Consider the following 19,736-nt stretch of genomic DNA (forward strand, 5'->3'; position numbering starts at 1 on the left):
TCGCTGCGGCGGCTATTCCGCCCCAGCGCTAAGGGGGTGGGGCGGCCGCGGGGCGTCCGCATGCTGATGACGGAACCGCTCCGTCATTAGCCGCGGTTGGGCTGTGCTCATGACGGAGCAGTTCCGTCATTGCCCCACCCGCTCAATAGAACGCGCCGCGCAGGCGCGAAACCAGCGCCGTGCAGGCGCGGCGGCCGGGCCATGACGGAACCGCTCCGTCATCAGCACAGCCCAACCGCAGCTGATGAAGGAGCGGTTCCGTCATCAGCATGGAAAGGGTTAAGACACTGTGGGAGGGGGTAACTGGGAGGGAACGAATCTTGCTTGCAGGGGACTTTATTTGTCTTCTCTGCGACTTTGTCCTCTCTAAGAAGGGGCTCAAGCTTAGCGCTTTCCTGGACTCACCTAATCTGGACAAGTTAGTAAACATCCCCTAATCCACAATTGTTCTGACGATCAAGGGGAGGATTTGTATGTCGATCATTGATTTAATTTTTGTTTCAGCTCCTTTATTTTTGCTTACTTTTACTTTTAATATTATTCACAGCCACTCTTTAGTGATCACAATCCTGTGCCCCTATATTTGGATGTTCCTACGGCCCCATGGACACTGTAAAAGGAGGTGTCAATTGGTATCTTTTTGCCAGGGTAACAGATTTAGGGCCTCATTTATGAGGCTGTGCGTCACTTTTACGCCGCCGGTGCGCCACTTTTTGTGACGCACCAGTGGCGTAAAAAATGCACCTTGTTGCGCCATATTTACAAAGTGACGCATCTAAGCAGATGCATCACTTTGTAAACTTCTGCGCCACATTATACCTGCGCCAGGTATAATGTATGCAAGGGGGGCGTATTGACACAAGAAAGGGTCATGGAAGTGACGCAGTGAAATCTATGAGATTTCACGGCGCCACTTCTAGGACTCAAATGTGTCAAAATTTATGCCTACCTCACAGCAGGCGTAAGACTGACGCAGGCCCTTTCACATGGGGCTTTCCCCATGTCAAAGGACACATTGCTGGAGTTGCATCAATTTTGTGTCACTTTTGCGCCATACAGATACGTGAGATATACTGACGTAGCTGAAACTCCTTGCGCCGTGATGCGCCATACTGTAAATATGACGCATCTTTGGTGTCCCAAGGAGGGCGCAGTGAAAAGTGTCGCATCGGTGTTTTCACGCAGCGATGCGTCACTTTTCATAAATGAGGCCCATGGAGCTTATCTCTTTGCTAAGTGTGCGCAGGAGTTTCCCACTTGCCTGGATACAGATGCTGGAGGAAGAGACCTTTTGATGGTATTGCTCTGGGCATTCTTAGTCTATTCACAAAAACTACCCTCAGCAGTGGGGCCTCCAAAATCCAAAGTGGTTTTCAGGATGTAGGAGGGCTTATAAGCAAGCTCTTGATGCCTTGAAGTCCATCCTGTGGGCGACAGCCTGGGGGGAGCTATCTCAGGGGTGTGACAGAGGGGGCAGTTTACTTATTTACTAGGAAGGATTGGCAGAAGTAGTGAGAGATTTGACTGTCGGTGAAACAAGTTCATTATTGAAGATCCAACGTGACATGAAAAAAGCTTCAAACTATTAGTAATGCTGAGATAAAGCCAGTATATTACAAGCGGAATCTGTTCAATATATCAGCCAGGGTTGGGGCAAGGATTCCACTTAGGAACAGAACTATGCCGGGGGCCACAGAGCATCAGTTTGTCGGAAGTGAATCACCATCCCACATCAGTACCTCTGAGCCCAAATCAAGACTAGCTCATAGTGCTGCAGCTTCCTTCCCAACCTTTACAGAGTAACAGGTAGTTTGGCGCCCCAGAACACAGACTCTAAACCCTTACAGGGATCCCGGTAGCATGCAAACACCTTTCGTTAGCTCACTCATACGTATCCACAATGCAAAGAAAAGAGACAAGAGGCAAGCTTACAATATTTATTGAAACTATTGTGCTCTATTTTGCAATAGCTGCTCTGCAATCAAAAGTCAAAAATGTGATTAACATAGTTAACAAACTGTTTACAATGAAAAGGCCTGGAATATTGGAAGACAGTTGTGCCTAAACCTACTCTCACTATAGAAGCACAGTGATGTATTAGAGATCGCCTGGACTTGTGGGGGACCCCATCCCTGGCTTACATAGGGAGTGGTTTTACATCTCAGGCAGTAGAGCTATTTCATGTGTCAGGGACTTTGCTTTGTCTGAATGTGTCCACTCTGTTTTTAAAATAACAAATTTAGATTTATATGATAAGATTTATCCGAGCACAGAGCAAATAAAGCACAGTTTATTTCAACCTTGTACGAAATGTTCTTTCAAATCCCAGCAGAAGAACTGAATAATAAAACACGTGCAGCCTATTTCTAAAATAAATGTGTAGCACAAAAACAAGTCTGTTCAATCAAAGGCAGCAGACAACCTTTAAGAAATACACAGCAGGGGTATTCAGTGTTTCAGAGAGGGTCGTTCATAGTATCAGCCATAGAAGGAATGCAATGTATCAAAGAGGGTTGTACATAGAATCAGCCGTAGGATCTATTCAACGTATCAGAGAGGGTCGTACATAGTATCAGCCGTAGGATCTATTCAACGTATCCAATAGGGTTCTGCATAGTATCAGCCGTAGGATCTGCTCAGCGTATCAGAGAGGGTCGTGCATAGTATCAGACGTAGGATCTATTCAACTTATCCAATAGGGTTCTGCATAGTATCAGCGTTAGGATCTATTCAACGTATCAGAGAGGGTCATATATAGTTTTTGCTGTAGGAGGGACTCAATATATCAGAGAGGGTTGTGCATAGTATCAGCCATAGGAGGTATTCAACGTATCAGAGAGGGTCACGCATAGTATCAGCCATAGAAGGAATGCAATGTATCAGAGAGGGTTGTGCATAGTATCAACCGTAGGAGGTATTCATCGTATCAGAAAGGGTCGTACATAGTATCAGCCATAGAAGGAATGCATGGTATCAGGGGGTGATGCATAGTACAAAGTATTCCGTTCATCAGAGAGGATCAGGTGCACACATGTGTAATTCAGTTCTGGGGCCTGTGAATAAGAAACAAAAGAGAGCATGAAGACACTTCTCAGCCTAGGGTTGGGGTTAGTCAGGAGCTTAGAACAACATTATAGGGTGCATATGTTCTTTAGCAATTAATGAACCATATTGTGATAGGAAGGCCCAGCTTCCCTTTAAACACCAAGTGCCTGCAAGGGTTAAATACATGGTATTAAATTCTTAACCTTGTGTCCTTGTAGTTTGAGTGGAAGTGAGGGGAAGTATAGACAATAGAGACACTGTTCCTTTCAGACTCTACCTGTCCAAAGTGTTGGTTTGAGTACTTGTGTAGTTAGACTGCTTGTTCTGCAGGCGAAATTCCACCTTCCGAGGAGTTTGAGAGGATGCAATATCCTGGGTGGTCTCAATGATTTTACCTTTTCTTTTGTGCTACATCAGCTATGTACACATTTTAATTTTGTGGGGTTTTATTGGGATTTCATGCTCAATAAAACTCCTAAAGGTGTCTATATTTCCCTCTATTATTGGATAACGGCCACATGCTTCAACATAAGGAATTGTGATTCCTAAATAGCGATTTTTCAGGAATCGCTATTTAGGAATCGCAATTCCTTATGCATGTAGGAATCGCAAAATAGATTGTGATTCCTAAAAATTACTGTGAGTAGTTGGCCGGGTATATTCTGTCCTTGGGCACCTTGCATCAGTCCAGACAACCCTTATGGTCATTTAAGAGATCTCAGACAACCTTAGAAACTCTCTAAGTGGTAGCTGTGGAAAGCAACCTTCAGGCTTAGTTCAGAGTGTAAAGCAGCTTGTTTTACCAGAATGCAACCTTATAGTATAGATTAAATGAGATGAGAACCACACATAGTATTTATAAAAATATGTATTTATTATGTAACACTATCTAGTACGTTACAGTATCTCCCACACGGAGATAGACACAAAGCACACAATACTTAAGCAAATAAATCACAGTAAATAGCATTAATACACAGTGGGCCCCAGAGGGGACCAAACCTTATACTAAGAAAGTGGTATAAGACCCACGACTTGAGTCAGAACAATGTCGAGAAGACCACCGCACCGCAGAACCCCTCCACCATGTCAGGCCGCAGCGGCCCGGGCAGCGTCTCCTCAGGCACCACGCTCCCCTCGCTGCCCCCACCCCTGCAAAGTAATGAATACACCGGAGGAAAGGAATCGGAATGGGGAAAGGTGCCACCCAGCCCCCCAGAGGAGAAACCACCCTCCCCTTGCTGCCCCACCCTAACAAAGAAATACACCCCACGGGAAAAAATGCATTCAAATGCGGGTGAAGAAGCCGCCTGGGGGGAGCACTCACTCGTAACTTTTGGACTGGAAACATGTGTGCGCCCCGCCATTTTGGGACCGCCTCCTGTTGTCGCTCTTGTCCTTGGTCAACCATCTTGCAAAACAGCAGACATTCTACTGCCCTCACTTGGTGCTGTGACTGCGTCCCCCCTCCAACCCCACTTAATGGAACTCTGCTCTCCTGGTTTTTTGGGTCTTGACTTGAGAAAATCTACTATTTGTATATATATGTATATAGAGATAACTCTAACCACTAGTATATGTAGTAGACCGTTGCACTCTCTACCATTCCTATGTGACTCTTAGAGTATATCCAGTCATATCCCCTCCCTATGTATATAGAGATAACTCTAACCACTAGTATATGTAGTAGACCTTTGCACTCTCTACCATTCCTAAGTGACTCTTAGAGTTTATCCATTTGTATCTCTTCCTTGAGTGACTTTACAAATTGTACATTTGCAATTTTTTTTCTGTTTGTATCTCTTCCTAGTGTGACTCTACAACTTGTACATTTGCAATTTTTTTCTGTTTCTATCTCTTCCTTGAGTGACTTTACAAATTGTACATTTGCAATTTTTTTTCTGTTTCTATCTCTTCCCTGTGTGACTTTACAACTTGAATGAAATGAAATGAAATGAAAACAAATTTATAACGCGCTGACTCAGCCCATTGGGCATCAAGGCGCCTTGCACATTTGCAATTTTTTCTGTTTGCATCTTTTATGTAACTCATGTAATCCTAAATCCTTATGTATCACAACTGGAAAAGGAACCACCCAACGAGAACAGATAGGGACCCCACTGAGTCAGAGTGCAGTGTGTGACCACTATGTGTGCTACATACACGTCTATATGTAAGTCGCAGTTGGATTTTTAAATATTAGGGACCCTTCCCAGTGGACCCTTAGGAAACCCTGTAGAAGACGGAAGGTTTGAGTGCCACCCTACCGGTGGATACCATGGTACCCGAGTTACCTCTCCGATGGGAAACCGGGTGCATAGGTGTGAAGTGGTGTCGGAAACCTCCGTCAAACTCAATGCAGGACTAAAGGAAAGTGCTGCTGCTGGAAGAGGAGAAAGTGTATGGAGGAATACAAATGTGGATTCTTGAAGAGAAGAACCTGGAAGCATAGGAGACAGTGTCTGTTTCACTCGGGGTGACCAGGAGACTTAGTAGACGGATGCCCTCCGATGTCGGGTGCTTCAGGAAAGATGACTGTGAACTTGGCTCTGTAGCTGTGAGGACCAGGCAATGCTGAGCACAACCAGGACCTGGATATGAGCTGTCACACAAAGGATGTCAAGTGCTGAGGGGTCGGAGTCAAGTGGGAGCGCCAACAAGCCTTGGCAAATCCAACCCATACAGGATGTCAAGAAAGTGCTGTGATAGACCGGGAGGGTGTAGCAGAGTTCATGAGGGGGTGAAATGTGTTATATGTGGCTGCTGGGTTAGAGAATTTCCTGTCTATTTTGAATAGTTATTTTGTGTGGTTAGCTATATCGATGCGGGTTGTGAAGGCTATTATCTTGGCTTCCTTGATGCTCAGTTAGTAATTGCTGAGGGCTGCTTTGTGAGCGTCTCAGTTGGAGGGGTGTCTGGTGGAGTGCAATAATTTCTCGAGTCGGAAGCAGTTGCGATTTGTCTGAGCTCTGGGGTGTACCAGCTGGCTTGTGTTTTGAGGGTTTGGTGGTTTTTCTAGTTTCATCTGGGTGACTCTTTTGATTCATTTGGTGATTCACGCAGAGAAATTCCGGGTGGCCTGTTCTAGGTCTGATGAGGCATTCGGTTGGGTGTCGCTGAGGGCCTAAGACCACTGTGTCTCTGTTACCTTGCTCCAGATGCAGTGGGAGCTGTGCTGCTTGTTGATGGTGTGCTGAGCACCGAAGATGTTGAAGTGAATGATGGCATGGTCGGACCAGGTGAGTTCTGTGATGTGACTGTGTTTGACTCTGTTTCTGGAGGTGGAGATGGGAATGAGGGTGTGCCCAGCTTTGTGCATTGGTTCAATAACCAGTTGGGCGAGGCTGGTGTTGTTCAGCTTCTCCTGGAGGGTGGTGGAGTTAGCTTTGTTGGGATCATCGATGTAGAAATTATGGTTACAAATTAGGAGACAGTGGAAGGAGTCGATGGCTAGGGAGGCGATGAGGTTGGTGATGGCAGAAAGCTGGTCAAGGTTCCGGGGTGCATTTTATCATTGTCTGGGCATTTGTCTGTAGTTCAAAGTTGAGGTGTTCCATAAGAGGTGTGTGGTCTCACTTTAGTGGCAATGCATTGGATGGTTTCCTTGAAGATGATTGCAATGCCCCCGCTGTGTTTGTTAGTGTAGTCTTGGTGTAGCCATCAGATGTTGTGGTGGTGATGTCAGGGTTTGAGGAGATTTCCATGGCCTGGTTGCAGAGTGATCGGGTGTTGAGCAAGATGCATTGGAGAGGTTTGTGTTGTGTGTGGCCTTTAGGGGATGTGTGGTGCAGGCTCTTGTATGGACTGGAGATCCTGTATTGTAGGAGAAGCAGCAATGGTGGCAGGTGAAGAGACCTTTGGTTGCTCGCAGGGAGGCGGTGTAGCAGTTGTTGTTTTGGTGTGTGATGTCTAGGTCCAAGAGCTCCACAGCACTGTAGTGGAGGATGGCAGGATGGCCAGGGCTCCTGGTGCAGGGTGTGATCCAGGCGCTCAGGACAGGTGCAGACAGGCATCACTTTTACCCGCTGCGTAGCCACACTGCGGCCTCCATTAAGTATGTCCTGGGGGAGGGAGGAGCGCTGGGCCACAGGAGGAGGGAAATGGCAGAAGGAGGGAAACGGCGGAAAGAGGGAAGAAATTAGCAGAAAAAGGCAAACAGAGCAGAAAAAGACATAAGAGTATAAAAAACAGAGGGCAGGAAAGCTAGCAGAAAAAGCCAAAAGAGAGCAGCAAAAGGCAAAACAGAAGGTTAATGTTAATGTTAATATTATTATGGAATTTATAAAGCGCAAACTATCGCTCAGAAAGGTAGAAAAGCATAGGGCAGAAAAACAAACAGAAAAAAGCAAAATAGAGGAGAAAATGCAAAATAGAAGGCAAGAAACAAGCAGAGGAGGTTCAAGCAGAGGGCAAGTGGAGGGCAGCAGATCTACAAGGAAGTAGTGGACTGCGGACAAGCTGTATTGGAGTACTGTTGCAGGGGGAGCAGGCATGAGGACCCGCGCCTTAATTTATTATTTAAAACATTTATTAATAAAACTTAATGTTCTATTCCTATACAAAATAAACTTATACTACACAAACATAAGAAATTCAAAAGTTTTAGTTATAACTAAAAGTTAATTTGCACCCCGCCCAAACAGTACTATAACTCACAGACCTCTGTAAACAGTGTTGTGAACTTGCTAGCCAGACTACAGTCTACTAGTGAAAGCCACAAGTGCCCAAATTTTATTATTCTCATACGCACACTGCCCACTGGGGTACCCATCAGGGACTTCTATCCTCAGTGTGAGGCTGGTGCTGAGCCTTACTCTGTGCTGATCCACTAAGGTTGAACCATTAACTTATAGTCTTTGTACATCCTTACTTTGCCCCTCAGTGGATACATTAGGAAGCAGGTTGCAGTGTCCTTATTGTTTGAGGCTGCTGCTGCTCTGTCTCTTCCCTCCCCCTCAGTTACAGCCACAGATGTAAAGACGAACATTACAGTCAGAGGTTGCCCCTAAGTGAAGTCATTAGGGCATACGTACAGGACATTGTCAGAGGATGGTATAGCCATTGCTGCTCAGTCTGTAAACCTGTCCCCAAATCCAGTATCCCTAAGCCCACACATGATAGGTCAGAGAATGTTGTATACCAGGTCTCAGCAGTTATAAGGTCTTTTCTGGTGCAGTTCTGCTCTCTCCTGTTCACATAACACAGCTTAGCAACTTGCCGTGCTGCACTGCCTCAACTGTCAGTAAATCTAGGCCAGAATGTTTTTCTGAAAGAGTAGGCTTCCAGTATACATCGTTTGCAAAAGAGCATGCACACGTTTGTGCACCATAGTGCAAAGGTTGTGCGGTTCACTAGGCAGACTTTAAGAGCGTCGGTGCAGAGGAGGACAGCAGTAGCAGGCCATTTTAAATTCATACTTTAGCTGCTCTGTTGTGCTGTGCTTAAAATAATATATCTACCCTCCCCCCCCGAGAGGTCTATCTCCTCAGTCATTCTTTCCATTCATGAGATGCTGGGCTTTTTTATGGATTTTCTATGCGGCTGAAGATAGTGCAGATATTGCAGTGAGGAGAAGAATGTGACGTTTCCCATTGCTTACCGTTGAAGGTGGCCATATGTTGCCTGATCTCCATGCTTTAATGCCTGCAAGCAAAAGAAACAGTATTAGGATACGTTCAGAAGATATGTTGCTGGATTGTATTGAGATGAACAGTCTTACTCAGACTTTTGTTCTGTTTTTGTTTGTTTCCTCCTTTGTATTTGTTATATCATTTCTCTTATATATTATGGTATTGTATTCTTGCAGACAATGAAAGAAACCTTGTATATCACATGTCACTGAATAGGTGTGAATTCAATAAGTGGATGAACTGTGGACTGGATTATCCTCGGGCCCTTGATCATGGGCTTCTATCACAATCAGGAACAAGTGATCCAACTTCCCTATAGAGGCGATCCAACTTTGAGGTGGGATACTTCTCAGTGAAGGTGCAACCTTGTGGAACACCGCACCTCTAAATGTACAGCTGGTTCAGTCCACTCTCTACCCCCTTACAGAAGGGATCCGACGGTAGGGTAAGATGCCTCTCAGTGAAGGCTGTCTCATAGAATACAACACCTCTAAGTGTACAGTCAACACTCTACTTCTCCACAGCAGAGATCCAACTGTAAGACCGGATGCTTCTCAGGGAAGGTTGTCATTTTGTGGAACAGCTCCCTCTGAGCGCACACTTGCCATTTATTTATTAGTTTCCAAAGATCCTAATTCAGGGCTGGTAATATTTAGCTCTTCCTATTAACAGTCCCTCTTTTTATTCCCACAGCACCAAAAGGCCTTTGGAGAGTTAATGAAAATACATTGTAGCCACAAGTACATCTTTACAACCACAAAATGACATGTGCTAAAACTATTTCATTTCATTATTCTTTATTTCGGTTAAACAACCTTAAAAGAATGCAATACAATACATTTTAAAACATTACAATACAATATATATATCTACACAGTACCGGGTTGGGATTAAAGAGAACTAGCAACAAGGTCCTTCTCAGTTAAATTAACACACATATTCAAGGAACACTTAATAAATAGCAATTCATTAAATTTAAAATAATACTATAGGACAATAAAAACAAGGCACCAGGAAACACTAAGATCAGGCCAATTCCTATTGTCATTATTCTAGTTTGAGTTGCAGTATAAGTCTAGATCAAATTCAATTACATGCACCACTTGGTAGTAATAATATCAGTTCAGTTACATTTATAATTACATATTGCACACATGTTCCAATAAAGATTACATATGTACAATTGGTTCAGATACAATAGGGCACAAATCAGAATACATTTCAGCTGCTAGACTACAATCATGCCAACTCTCAGTTTACATTTTATGGCCTTTTCTCTTCCTGACTATCGCTGCTGATAGGAGGAAGCGGCTCAAACTGAATACTATTAGGTGTGCAGTGTCTCCTTTAAACACTCTTTCGCCATCTTTAATGTGGCAAAGGCCCAGGAGTTGGCATATGGGTTTTAACCATTTTTTCCTCGCATGTAAGTAAGCGGGGCATATAAATAGCACATGGGACTCATCTTCCCTATTATACAATCTATAAGGAGACTATCCCAGCATATCTGTTCATAAGATTCTGTTTTGTCAGCTTAGATATCCATGACAGATTAATAGAAAACCCAGGCCTTATTAGCCTCCCACTGGATTGCGTTACACTTACAGAGGTGACCTAATTTAGGAGGTGTCAAAAAATAACATTTATGTAAGCAATCTAAGTGGACACCATTCTGTGCTAAGAGATGCTTTAGATTTGTCTTACCATGTAAGTGCGGTCTGCATCAGGGGACTGCGCCTGTGGAAAAAACAATGAGAATGGGTCACCAGGTGACTAGATGAAGCAAGAGCAGCCATACCCCACCCCCGGTCACCAGGTGACTAGATATAAAGGGAGAGGAGCCATACCCCACCCCTCGTCACCAGGTGACTAGATGAAGAGAGAGCAGCCATACCCCACCCCTGGTCACCTGGTCACTATATATAGAGGGAGAGCAGCCTCACCCCACCTCTGGTCACCAGGTGACTGGATATAGAGGGAGAGTAGCCATACAACACCCCTGGTCACCAGGTGACTAGATGTCGAGGGAGAACAGCCATACCCCACCCCTGGTCACCTGGCGGGCACGAGAGTTGAGCACAGAGTAGAACCTCATCCTGGTCTTAGTTAAAGACCCACAAACATCTCATTTTGGTTCCGTCACTGAGCCCAGACTCACCCTGCATGTGTGAGGTGATTCCTGCACAACCAGGGATACTGTTGACTCAAAAATATCCAAGTTGCATTTTTATCAGCAGGTGAAATTAATGTGTTAACAGATTAAAGACACAATAACCAAAACCCAGACTTCCCAATTCATAAAGGAAACAGCGTTCTAGTAAATCTAAATGCTAAAATTGAATTAACACTAGAAGGTGAGGGAATATACTGGAGACTTGTAGAAGATGTCTTGCATCCTATTCTTTGGGGGTCATATCACACTACTAGAATATCTTCCAATTTTAATCTCCAGACAACTCCATATTCCTTCATCACACGCACGTCCTCGCTTATATGACGCACACTTCCTCGTTCACGAGTGTGTGAACACTCTCCTTTCTTGGTCTAATCACTATGTACTCCTCATCCTACCTTCCTCTACAGCTGCCAAGGTGCCTTAGCTCTGCCATGTAGTGCAGCTCATCATGTTCTACAACACAAATACCAGACACCATAAAACCACCAATGCAGTATGAACTAGACATACACACATCAGCTAACTCTGGACACCGAACAGCATCTCCCACTGAACAATATTCATTATGGATCTTTCCTGCAATGATTATAGTTCCCTTTCTAAATCTGAACATTATTGACAGACCCCAACAGAACCTTATCCTTTCAAGATGATTCAACTCAACAGCAACGCCCTCGGACCAGGTCAACATACATCTTAGAACCATCCAAATACAATAGAGACATGTCACACAGTCAAATGCACAACATTGTATCACAAAATTGTACTTTCCTGTTAAACTACTCTTGCAGACAAACACTGAACCACCAGCCATCCAACTCGATGAACTCAACTAACTCAACAAAATGTTAGAGCCATTGGAACACCTGTCTATGGAGAAAGCACTCTACAAATATCTTTAACAGGGAGAAGCTCATTATACTTTCAAATTAGCAAACACAATCCATAAAGTGGATGTTTAACAAATACTAACTATATGCAACCACAGACATAACATCAAATTGAAGAAAATTCCAAAACTCTACAAACACTTGCCAAGGTTAAGAAAGCATAACAGTGCTAACCTACTACTACTAATACCTTGTTTCCTGTAAACATCAGGAGTTATCATTAACCCTGGGCGTAGTTCGCGAAGTAGCGCTACGCGAAGTTACACGAAGTGCACTTCGCACTACGCGAACTTCACGTAGCACTACGCGAGCTGCGTAGTAGCATATTCGCACTGTGCAAGATGCGTTATCAATGATTGCACAGTGCGGACAAGCATCCCGCACTGTGCAATCATTGAAAACGGCATCTTGCACAGTGCGAGCTGTAGTTTTCTGCCGCTCGAGTAGATTTTTACTCGAGCGGCAGCTTTCTCAACCCGCACTGGTAGTTTCTCATCGCGAGTCTCGCCAGGATGTCATTTTGCTTGCTCACGTTCGCGAACATGACGTTGAGGAACGCGAACAAGCAAAAAATGACCGCTACGCTGCGCTACGCGTGTTCGTACTGTGCTACGTGCAGCTCGCGTAGTGCGAAGTTGCGCAAACTTCGCAAACTACACGAGCGTAACGTAGTGCTTTTCCCAGGGTTAGTTATCATTGATGCTGCCTTGGGAGATTGGGCAGAAGTATGCATATTCAAGCTCAACTCTCTCCCAAGGTAAGCTGGAAAGGCGCTTTAGTATACCGTCCGACTGGACCAAAAAAAGTGTTCAGTCAAACCCTACTGGAATATACTGTGTCCGATGTGCTTGCACACAACAGTTCCTCTTGTTGGGAGACTTCAGTTACCATGGGTAAGATTCCTCTGAGACTTGTCAACTATTTTCCAAACTAGCCACACTTGGTCTGTTCCAACAAGTTAACAGAGCAACTCATGTCGCAACTCATACTCTGGACTTCATTTTTACTAACTTCTCACCATTAATTTGCAAACCACCCAAATCTTTATATGGTATTAAAGAAGATGCACACGAGTGGTGAGTGAAATAATTCAGTTTATATGGCCGCCGCACGTTTTGACGCTTGTGTGACACGTTCTGATGTCACGCGTACACAAAGGCCTTAATCTTGTTCCCAAAATATGGCCGCTGGACGTTTTGACGTTCCTACGTCACATGACATAAACGGAGCTTGCGCAGAAGGAGCTTGCGCAGACTACCATACTGCCCGGAGACACTGGGTCTAAACAGTCATCTCTGGAATCTTGAACACGCAGTGTTCTTGATTCCAGACATGACATCAAAACACCACACTTTACTCTGGACAGAGCAGTCACTCATCTGTTTTCAGATTCCTAAGTATATTGTGACAGGAAAAACAAATACATGTTATAAAAATATGTCCAGACAGTGGTGGAAAACCACCCCATATTCTGTGGCTAAGGTGCTGAAGTTTAGTGTCCCGCCAAATGACTTCGATATAGATCAAGCACTTTCTGACTACGACAGAGCTTAGGAGTCGGCATTTAATAAAATATCCCCTCTCAAACCATACCACAATCGGATGCATACACCCCAGGCACCTTGGTACTTGAAGAATTACAAGAGAAAGCCTCCTGTGAGAGGTTAGAAAGACGATGGCTTATAAAGTATCCTTAAACCTATACCATCTCAGCTTCAAGATAGCATGTACATTTCTTATATCAAACCAAATTGCAAAGGCCAAACACTCTTCCAAAGCCCTTTTTAATGTCCTTAATACTTTTATACATTTTGAAGCATGCTCCCAAGAAATAAATGCTTCACAATTTCACAAACACTTAGTGACTCCTTAGCGAACCATTTTGAAGATAAAATCAAAATGATTCATATTTTTCTAGTCCACTTGATCAGGCTTGTGAGTAGCTCGACTTTTGTGCACCTCCCCCTAATTGTGCTACCAGCCCAAGCAAATTTTAATGTTCTACACCACAGAGAATTCAGAAAATCCTTGTTATGTTATGTTAATTTATATTTGTAGAGCGCCAAATCACCAAAAGGTCTCTAAGCGCTTGCAGCATAGACCATGAACCCGCAAATCCCTGATTCCTGCTGGGCTCAGCAAGATTTGTGTGAGCTTATCCAAATGCCTCAGTGAACAAGATGGTCTTCAGTTTCCTCCTGAACAGGAGTAAGGTGGCTACCCCATGCACACTGTCCAGTAGCTTGTTCCAGAGCTGGGGAATCACAACTGAGAAGGCCCGCACTCCAAGGTGGCTCTTTTAAAGCGCGGGCAGGCTAACAGGCTTGACTCAGATGAACGGAGGCATCGTCTAGGCACATAAAGCTTCAAACGGTCTTTGATGTAGTTAGGCGCCACCATGGATGGACTGGTGATTCTGGGCACCGGGCAATCACCCGGTGGGCTGGATGGTGTAGAGGCTGTTTTTTTTCAGGGGGGGGGGGCGGTTGTGCTGGGGCTGCCCCAGCAAAACCAGCCCCCTCTGAGTTCGTCCGATTTTGGGCTGTGACTGACTCCGTGAGTCTGAGTCAGACTGGGGGGGGGCACAACTGCACTGCTGGCAGCGGCCCCACTCCCCCCTCTTTGTCCCCCTCTTCCCTCTCTTTCTGTCCCGCTCCTCCTCATTTAGTAAAAACCGAGACCTCAAGAAACAGGCATTACCTTTCTTTCCACCTTTCGTTTATTTGCTCCCCTGTGAAATGGATCCAAAAGAGAAACACTTGCTGGAAATGTCATTTTCTGACGTTTTTCAATTTTTAAGTGCAGCCTCGGGGTGGAGAGAAATAAAACATTCAAAATATGAAAAATAACAAACTAAAGCAGACAGAGTGGTTGCAAGGTGGCCAGATTGATTTATTCACACCTAAACACATTAGCGCCACTTTACAGTGTTTGCCAGTGAAGCGCTACTTTTGTTGTCTCCTCTTTCTTTGATCAACAATGTTTTTCCTGGGTGGGAAATTGTAATATTCCTGGAGATACTGAAATACCTGCTTGTTGGATGAATTGGAAACAAAATGCATATTGCGGCTCTGTATTCACGGACGTAGTCTATTTAAACCATACTGCTTTCCTTTTGTAAGAATATAAGCAATGTGCATTGAAGCGGGTCCCTTCTGCGCCCTGTAGTCATGGCCTTAACTTTTCAGGCAAAAGCACTCACTAAGTTCTGAATAATTAATGTAAAAAGAAAAAGGTAACCGTGTTGTTCCTGCATACATTCACATGCTTTACTGCATTCCCTATCAGTGTTTGCTTTTTCTAGGATGTTGTTAATTTTTTTTAGGCAGCATATTGCTCTTGTCTAGAGCCTAATTTGAATTGAGTCACAGCTAGGTGTTTATAGCGGGTCAGTGCAGTGCAAGTTACCCTCAATGGGGCAGTATGGTGTTCATTGCGGGAGAGGATGTGGCACTATGGTCAGAGCTGCTGAATTTGGAACTGGGGAACCAGGTTCAGCCTTCATGGCCAGACCACTCCCCCTGAGGGAGCACATTTCAATGCTAGATGTTAGAAGGCCTGCAAGACTTTACACGTCAGTGAGTTACTGCTTTTGTCAGAAAGACCCTATTGTTACTTGCATTTAATAAGTTAAAATCCTAACATAGAACATTGAGCTATTAACAGTCATGTAAGAGCTGCAGGCAAACTCCAAGGTAAACATTAGAGCGTTATGTTTATTTCCCCAGTCTTTGATTATCCAAATGTAGCAAAAAAGGGTTCATTTGGGTAGAAATCAATTATGATTATTAAAAAGATACCCCAACCATGGTATTATGTTTTAAATTCTTAGTTTGTGTTTCTCCAGACCAATCACTATTATACTATGCTGCCTACTATAATGTTTGTTGTGTGTCTCCTACACCTTGTAGTCCTTTGTCTTATGTAACATTTCCTATATAGTGATTTACACACGTATGATTGATTGTCTCTGAGTAATTTGTGTGATGTAAAGTGCTCTGACACCCTACACTGGTATTAGATTTTTCCTTATTAGAATCAGTGGAACTTACAACTTCACAGGGCAAAATGTGACCAGTAAACCTTCACAAAGGGCCCTCCAATTCACAGTAGCACAAGTCAAATTTTTTAGTAACTTTTGATCCGATTTAGCTATAATCAATGTATTATTTAAAATCGCCAGATTATGCAGCAGAAGATGTATTATGTGGCAAGTATGGCAGAGCCATAATTATGTGGAAACAATCTGGAAACTAGAATATTTTGCTATTTATGCTTGAACTGCTCTTGTGGAAAAAGGGAGGAGGAGTGCTGAAGACAGAGAAGCCATGGCTGAGAGACAAATGGCTTGCGATTCCACTTTTAGAGCTATTTGGGAGATTCTGTGATTGGAAACGTGTTCATCTTTGTGAATGTATTTTAATGTCAATAATTCATATTAAACCTTAACATGTGTATACATTGGTTACATTAAATAATGTAATAAGCTGTAACCGGTTAGTGAAATGGCTAACAATATTTAAAAATTGGGATTTTTTGCTGTTTCTGGTATACCTCTGACTGCGTCCACTGACCCAATCCACAGGTTATTCCCGCCCTCTGATTCTCCGTCCATAGTTCCCCTACTTTTTTCTCCCACTTCCACCACTGCTGCGGCCTGTGATTGGCTACATGTCTGTTATATGTACATACATCTTTATTGTATGAACACCTCCTCGGCTCCCGACTAAGCATGGGCGGATTTTGCAAATTGGCAATCCGCGAACTTGCGTATTTACGGATTCGCAATCCGCAAAATCCGCGAACTCTCGCGAATTTGCGGATTTTCTTTTTTTTTTGTGTTCGCAAGGATTTCTGCCAGTTCGCGAGGGTTCTGCGCCAGTTCGCAATTGCAAACTTACTTGTCGCTCGCAACGGCCGCGACTATGTTGTTTCTACATCTGGTTCATCATCACAAGTTCACAGCACCCTCTGTTTCACCACTGCCACCCTCTGGTACACCCATGCCACCCTCTGGTACATCACTGCCACCCTCTGGTTGGTTTATCACTGTAGATTATGGGGGTGAAAAAAAGCAAGCACACCTGCCCTGCTTCAACTGACATGAATTAATTTGGGGTTGATTAATGTGTCACTGAATTTAAACTTCCAGTCTGGCTGCACCTGCTTCCTTATCTGTAATTTGCTTTCTGTTGCAGTGCAATTTTTTCTTCACAGGACCTTTGTGGCCTATAGTTGCAAGTAGGCAACTGAACTCTGAAGGGGCCCCTCAGGAAGCACTACAGGGAATGGTTACTAATGATAAGATTGAACTTTTGCACCTGCTGAGTGCTTTCAGTTTTGTCTGTAATTGTTTTCTGTTGCAGTGAAATTTTTATAACAGGACCTTTGTTGTATACTTGTAGCTATTCTCTGAGCCTGCTGTGAGGGTCAGAGCAGGGTCATAGAATAGTTGCAAGTAGGCAAATGAACTCTGAAGGGGCCCCTCAGGAAGCACTACAGGGAATGGTTACTAATGATAAGATTGAACTTTTGCACCTGCTGAGTGCTTTCAGTTTTGCAAAAATCCAAATATCCAGCAGCATCCACAAAAAGTAATCCTTCCAGGTCAAGATCCAAATCAAAGTGACCAGCACATGAAGAAAGCACTGGGAGGAGCCTGGTGGACAGGAACAGGAAGTTGGAGACTGTGGGGCACTTCCTCCCACCCCCACCACCCAAAATGGACTCCTTGCAAAGAAAAAGTGCAGGCAAATGTCAACCTGAGGAGTTATTCTGATAAAAATCATAATTTTCAAGGTTTATGCTGCCTGCTGGTAGATTTCTTGTGCGAAATTGCAAATTTTGCAATCTTGCAATTGCGAGATTGTCGCTGCCCGCCGCATCTACGTGTTCGCAAGTGTTTACTCCTGCGAAATTGTATAGTATTCTAGTTGGCAAGTGCGACCAAGCAAAAAATCCGCTTCGCACGGATTTTACGAATTTTCGGCAAGTTCGCGAGAGTTTGCGGATTGCGAATTTACCGAAAATCCGCAAAATCTGCGAACGGAACGGATTTTACGCCCATGCTTACTCCCAACATCGCCATAGCCATCCGCGACGGCTACAAGATCACCCGCAGGGACCGCACCAACGGAACAGGAGGAGAAATTGCCATTGTCCACAGAAACACCCTCAGAATCTCTACCAGCACCGACAACACGCTTCTCACTGCCAAACACCTGCACTTCCAGATCCACATTGACCCCAACACCACCCTCTGAGGAACCCTCATCTACAGACCACCCGGCCCCCGGCCACGGTTCAGCGACTCCATCACCGACTTTGTCAGCATGCACACCCTTGCGTCCATGGACTACATCCTCCTAGGAGACCTGTACTTCCACCTCGAGAACGCTAACGACAGCAGCTCCACCACCCTGCTCGCCAACCTCACCAACCTCGGACTCAAACAGCTTGTCACTACTCCCACCCACTCCGCCGGACACACGCTTGACCCCATCTTCTCAGCCAGCAACCATGTCACCTTCAGCCGTACCACCGAACTCCACTGGACCCACCACCGCTGCGTCCACTTCACCTTTGAGAAGCCCACCATTCATCACCACACACAACGGGCCCCCCACCGCAGCTGGAGCAAAGTCACGCAGACCAGCTAGCCACCACCCTCGCCCGAAACCCACCTATGGACACTACCGACATCGACTCTATCACCCTCAACCTCAGGCAAAGGATCAACAACTGCGCCAACACTCTTGCCCCAATCAAGAAGCCCTCGAACAGATGCACCGAGAGAAAAGCCATCTGGTTCACCGCCGACCTCCAAGCATCCACACAGGCCTGCTGTAGGTTCGATAAGAAGTGGCACCATGAACAGACACCGGACAGCAACACAGCATACAAGAGCGCCATCCGCAGACACCACCAACTCATCCGTACCCGCAAAAGGACCTCCTTCAAAGAACGTATGACAACATGGCACACAACAGCAAAGAGCTCTTCAACATAGTGAAGGAACTCTCCAACCCCAGCTCCAACTCCAACGACATCCCACCTTCACAAGACCTCTCCGACTCTCTAGCCACCTTCTTCCATCGCAAGATCGCAGACATCCACGACAGCTTCAGCAACCAGGCCCCATCGGCAGACATAGACACCTCAGACACACCACCCCCCCAGCAACACCGACATCGACCCCCTGCTCTCCTGGACCCATTTCAATGACGGAGACACCATCAAAATCATGAACACCATCCACTCGGTTTCACCATCCGACCCCTACCCGTACCACATCTTCAACAAAGCAAGCTCCACCATCGCACCCCATTTCCGCAAGATCATCAACAGCTCCTTCAAGACTGCCACCTCCCTGGAGAGCTGGAAGCATGCCAAGATCAACGCCTTACTCAAGAAACCCAAAGCTGACCCCAAGAACTTCCGGGCCATCTCCCTCCTCCCGTTCTCGGCGAAAGTCATTGAGAAGATTGTCAACAGTCAACTGACCTCCTTCCTCGAAAATAACAACATCCTGGAACCATCCCAATCCTGATTCTGCAGCAACCATCAGGGCCATGATGGACAACAGAGAAACCGCAGCCCTCATCCTCCTGGACCTCTCGACCGCCTTCGACACCGTCTGCCACCACACTCTCCACACAACCCTCCACAATGCAGGAATCCACGACAAAGCACTGGACTGGACCATCTCCTTCCTCTCTGGCAGAACCCAGAGTGTCCGCCTCCCCCTTTCCACTCTAAAGGCACCAAGATCATCAGCGGCCTACTCCAAGGATCGTCCATTAGCCAACATCACCAGATTACACAACCTCAACATCGTCTCCTACGCCGACGACACCCAGCTGATCCTCTGCCTCACCAAGGACCCAACCACCTCCAAATCCAACGAAGGCCATCGCCGAATGGATGACGATCAGCAACCTGAAACTGAACTCAGACAAGACGGAAGTCCTCATCATCGGATCCACCCCCTCTGCC

At 45.2% G+C, this 19,736-nt stretch overlaps 1 protein-coding gene across 1 annotated transcript in view; it reads right to left on the reverse strand.

The window, feature by feature from the left end:
* Positions 1-2,948: 2,948 nt before the first annotated feature.
* Positions 2,949-19,736, reverse strand: part of LOC144767789 (uncharacterized) — a 49,098-nt gene continuing 32,310 nt past the window's right edge. Inside the window, exons 5-6 of the mRNA XM_078651166.1 lie at positions 10,380-10,412; positions 2,949-3,053 (exon numbers count right to left, since the gene is read on the reverse strand). Of these exons, the coding sequence (XP_078507292.1) occupies positions 2,949-3,053; positions 10,380-10,412 (138 nt within the window). The remainder of the gene's footprint in view (positions 3,054-10,379; positions 10,413-19,736) is intronic.

The sequence above is a fragment of the Lissotriton helveticus genome, chromosome 7 (assembly GCF_964261635.1).
Source record: "Lissotriton helveticus chromosome 7, aLisHel1.1, whole genome shotgun sequence".
In the NCBI taxonomy this organism is placed as follows: Eukaryota; Metazoa; Chordata; class Amphibia; order Caudata; family Salamandridae; genus Lissotriton; species Lissotriton helveticus.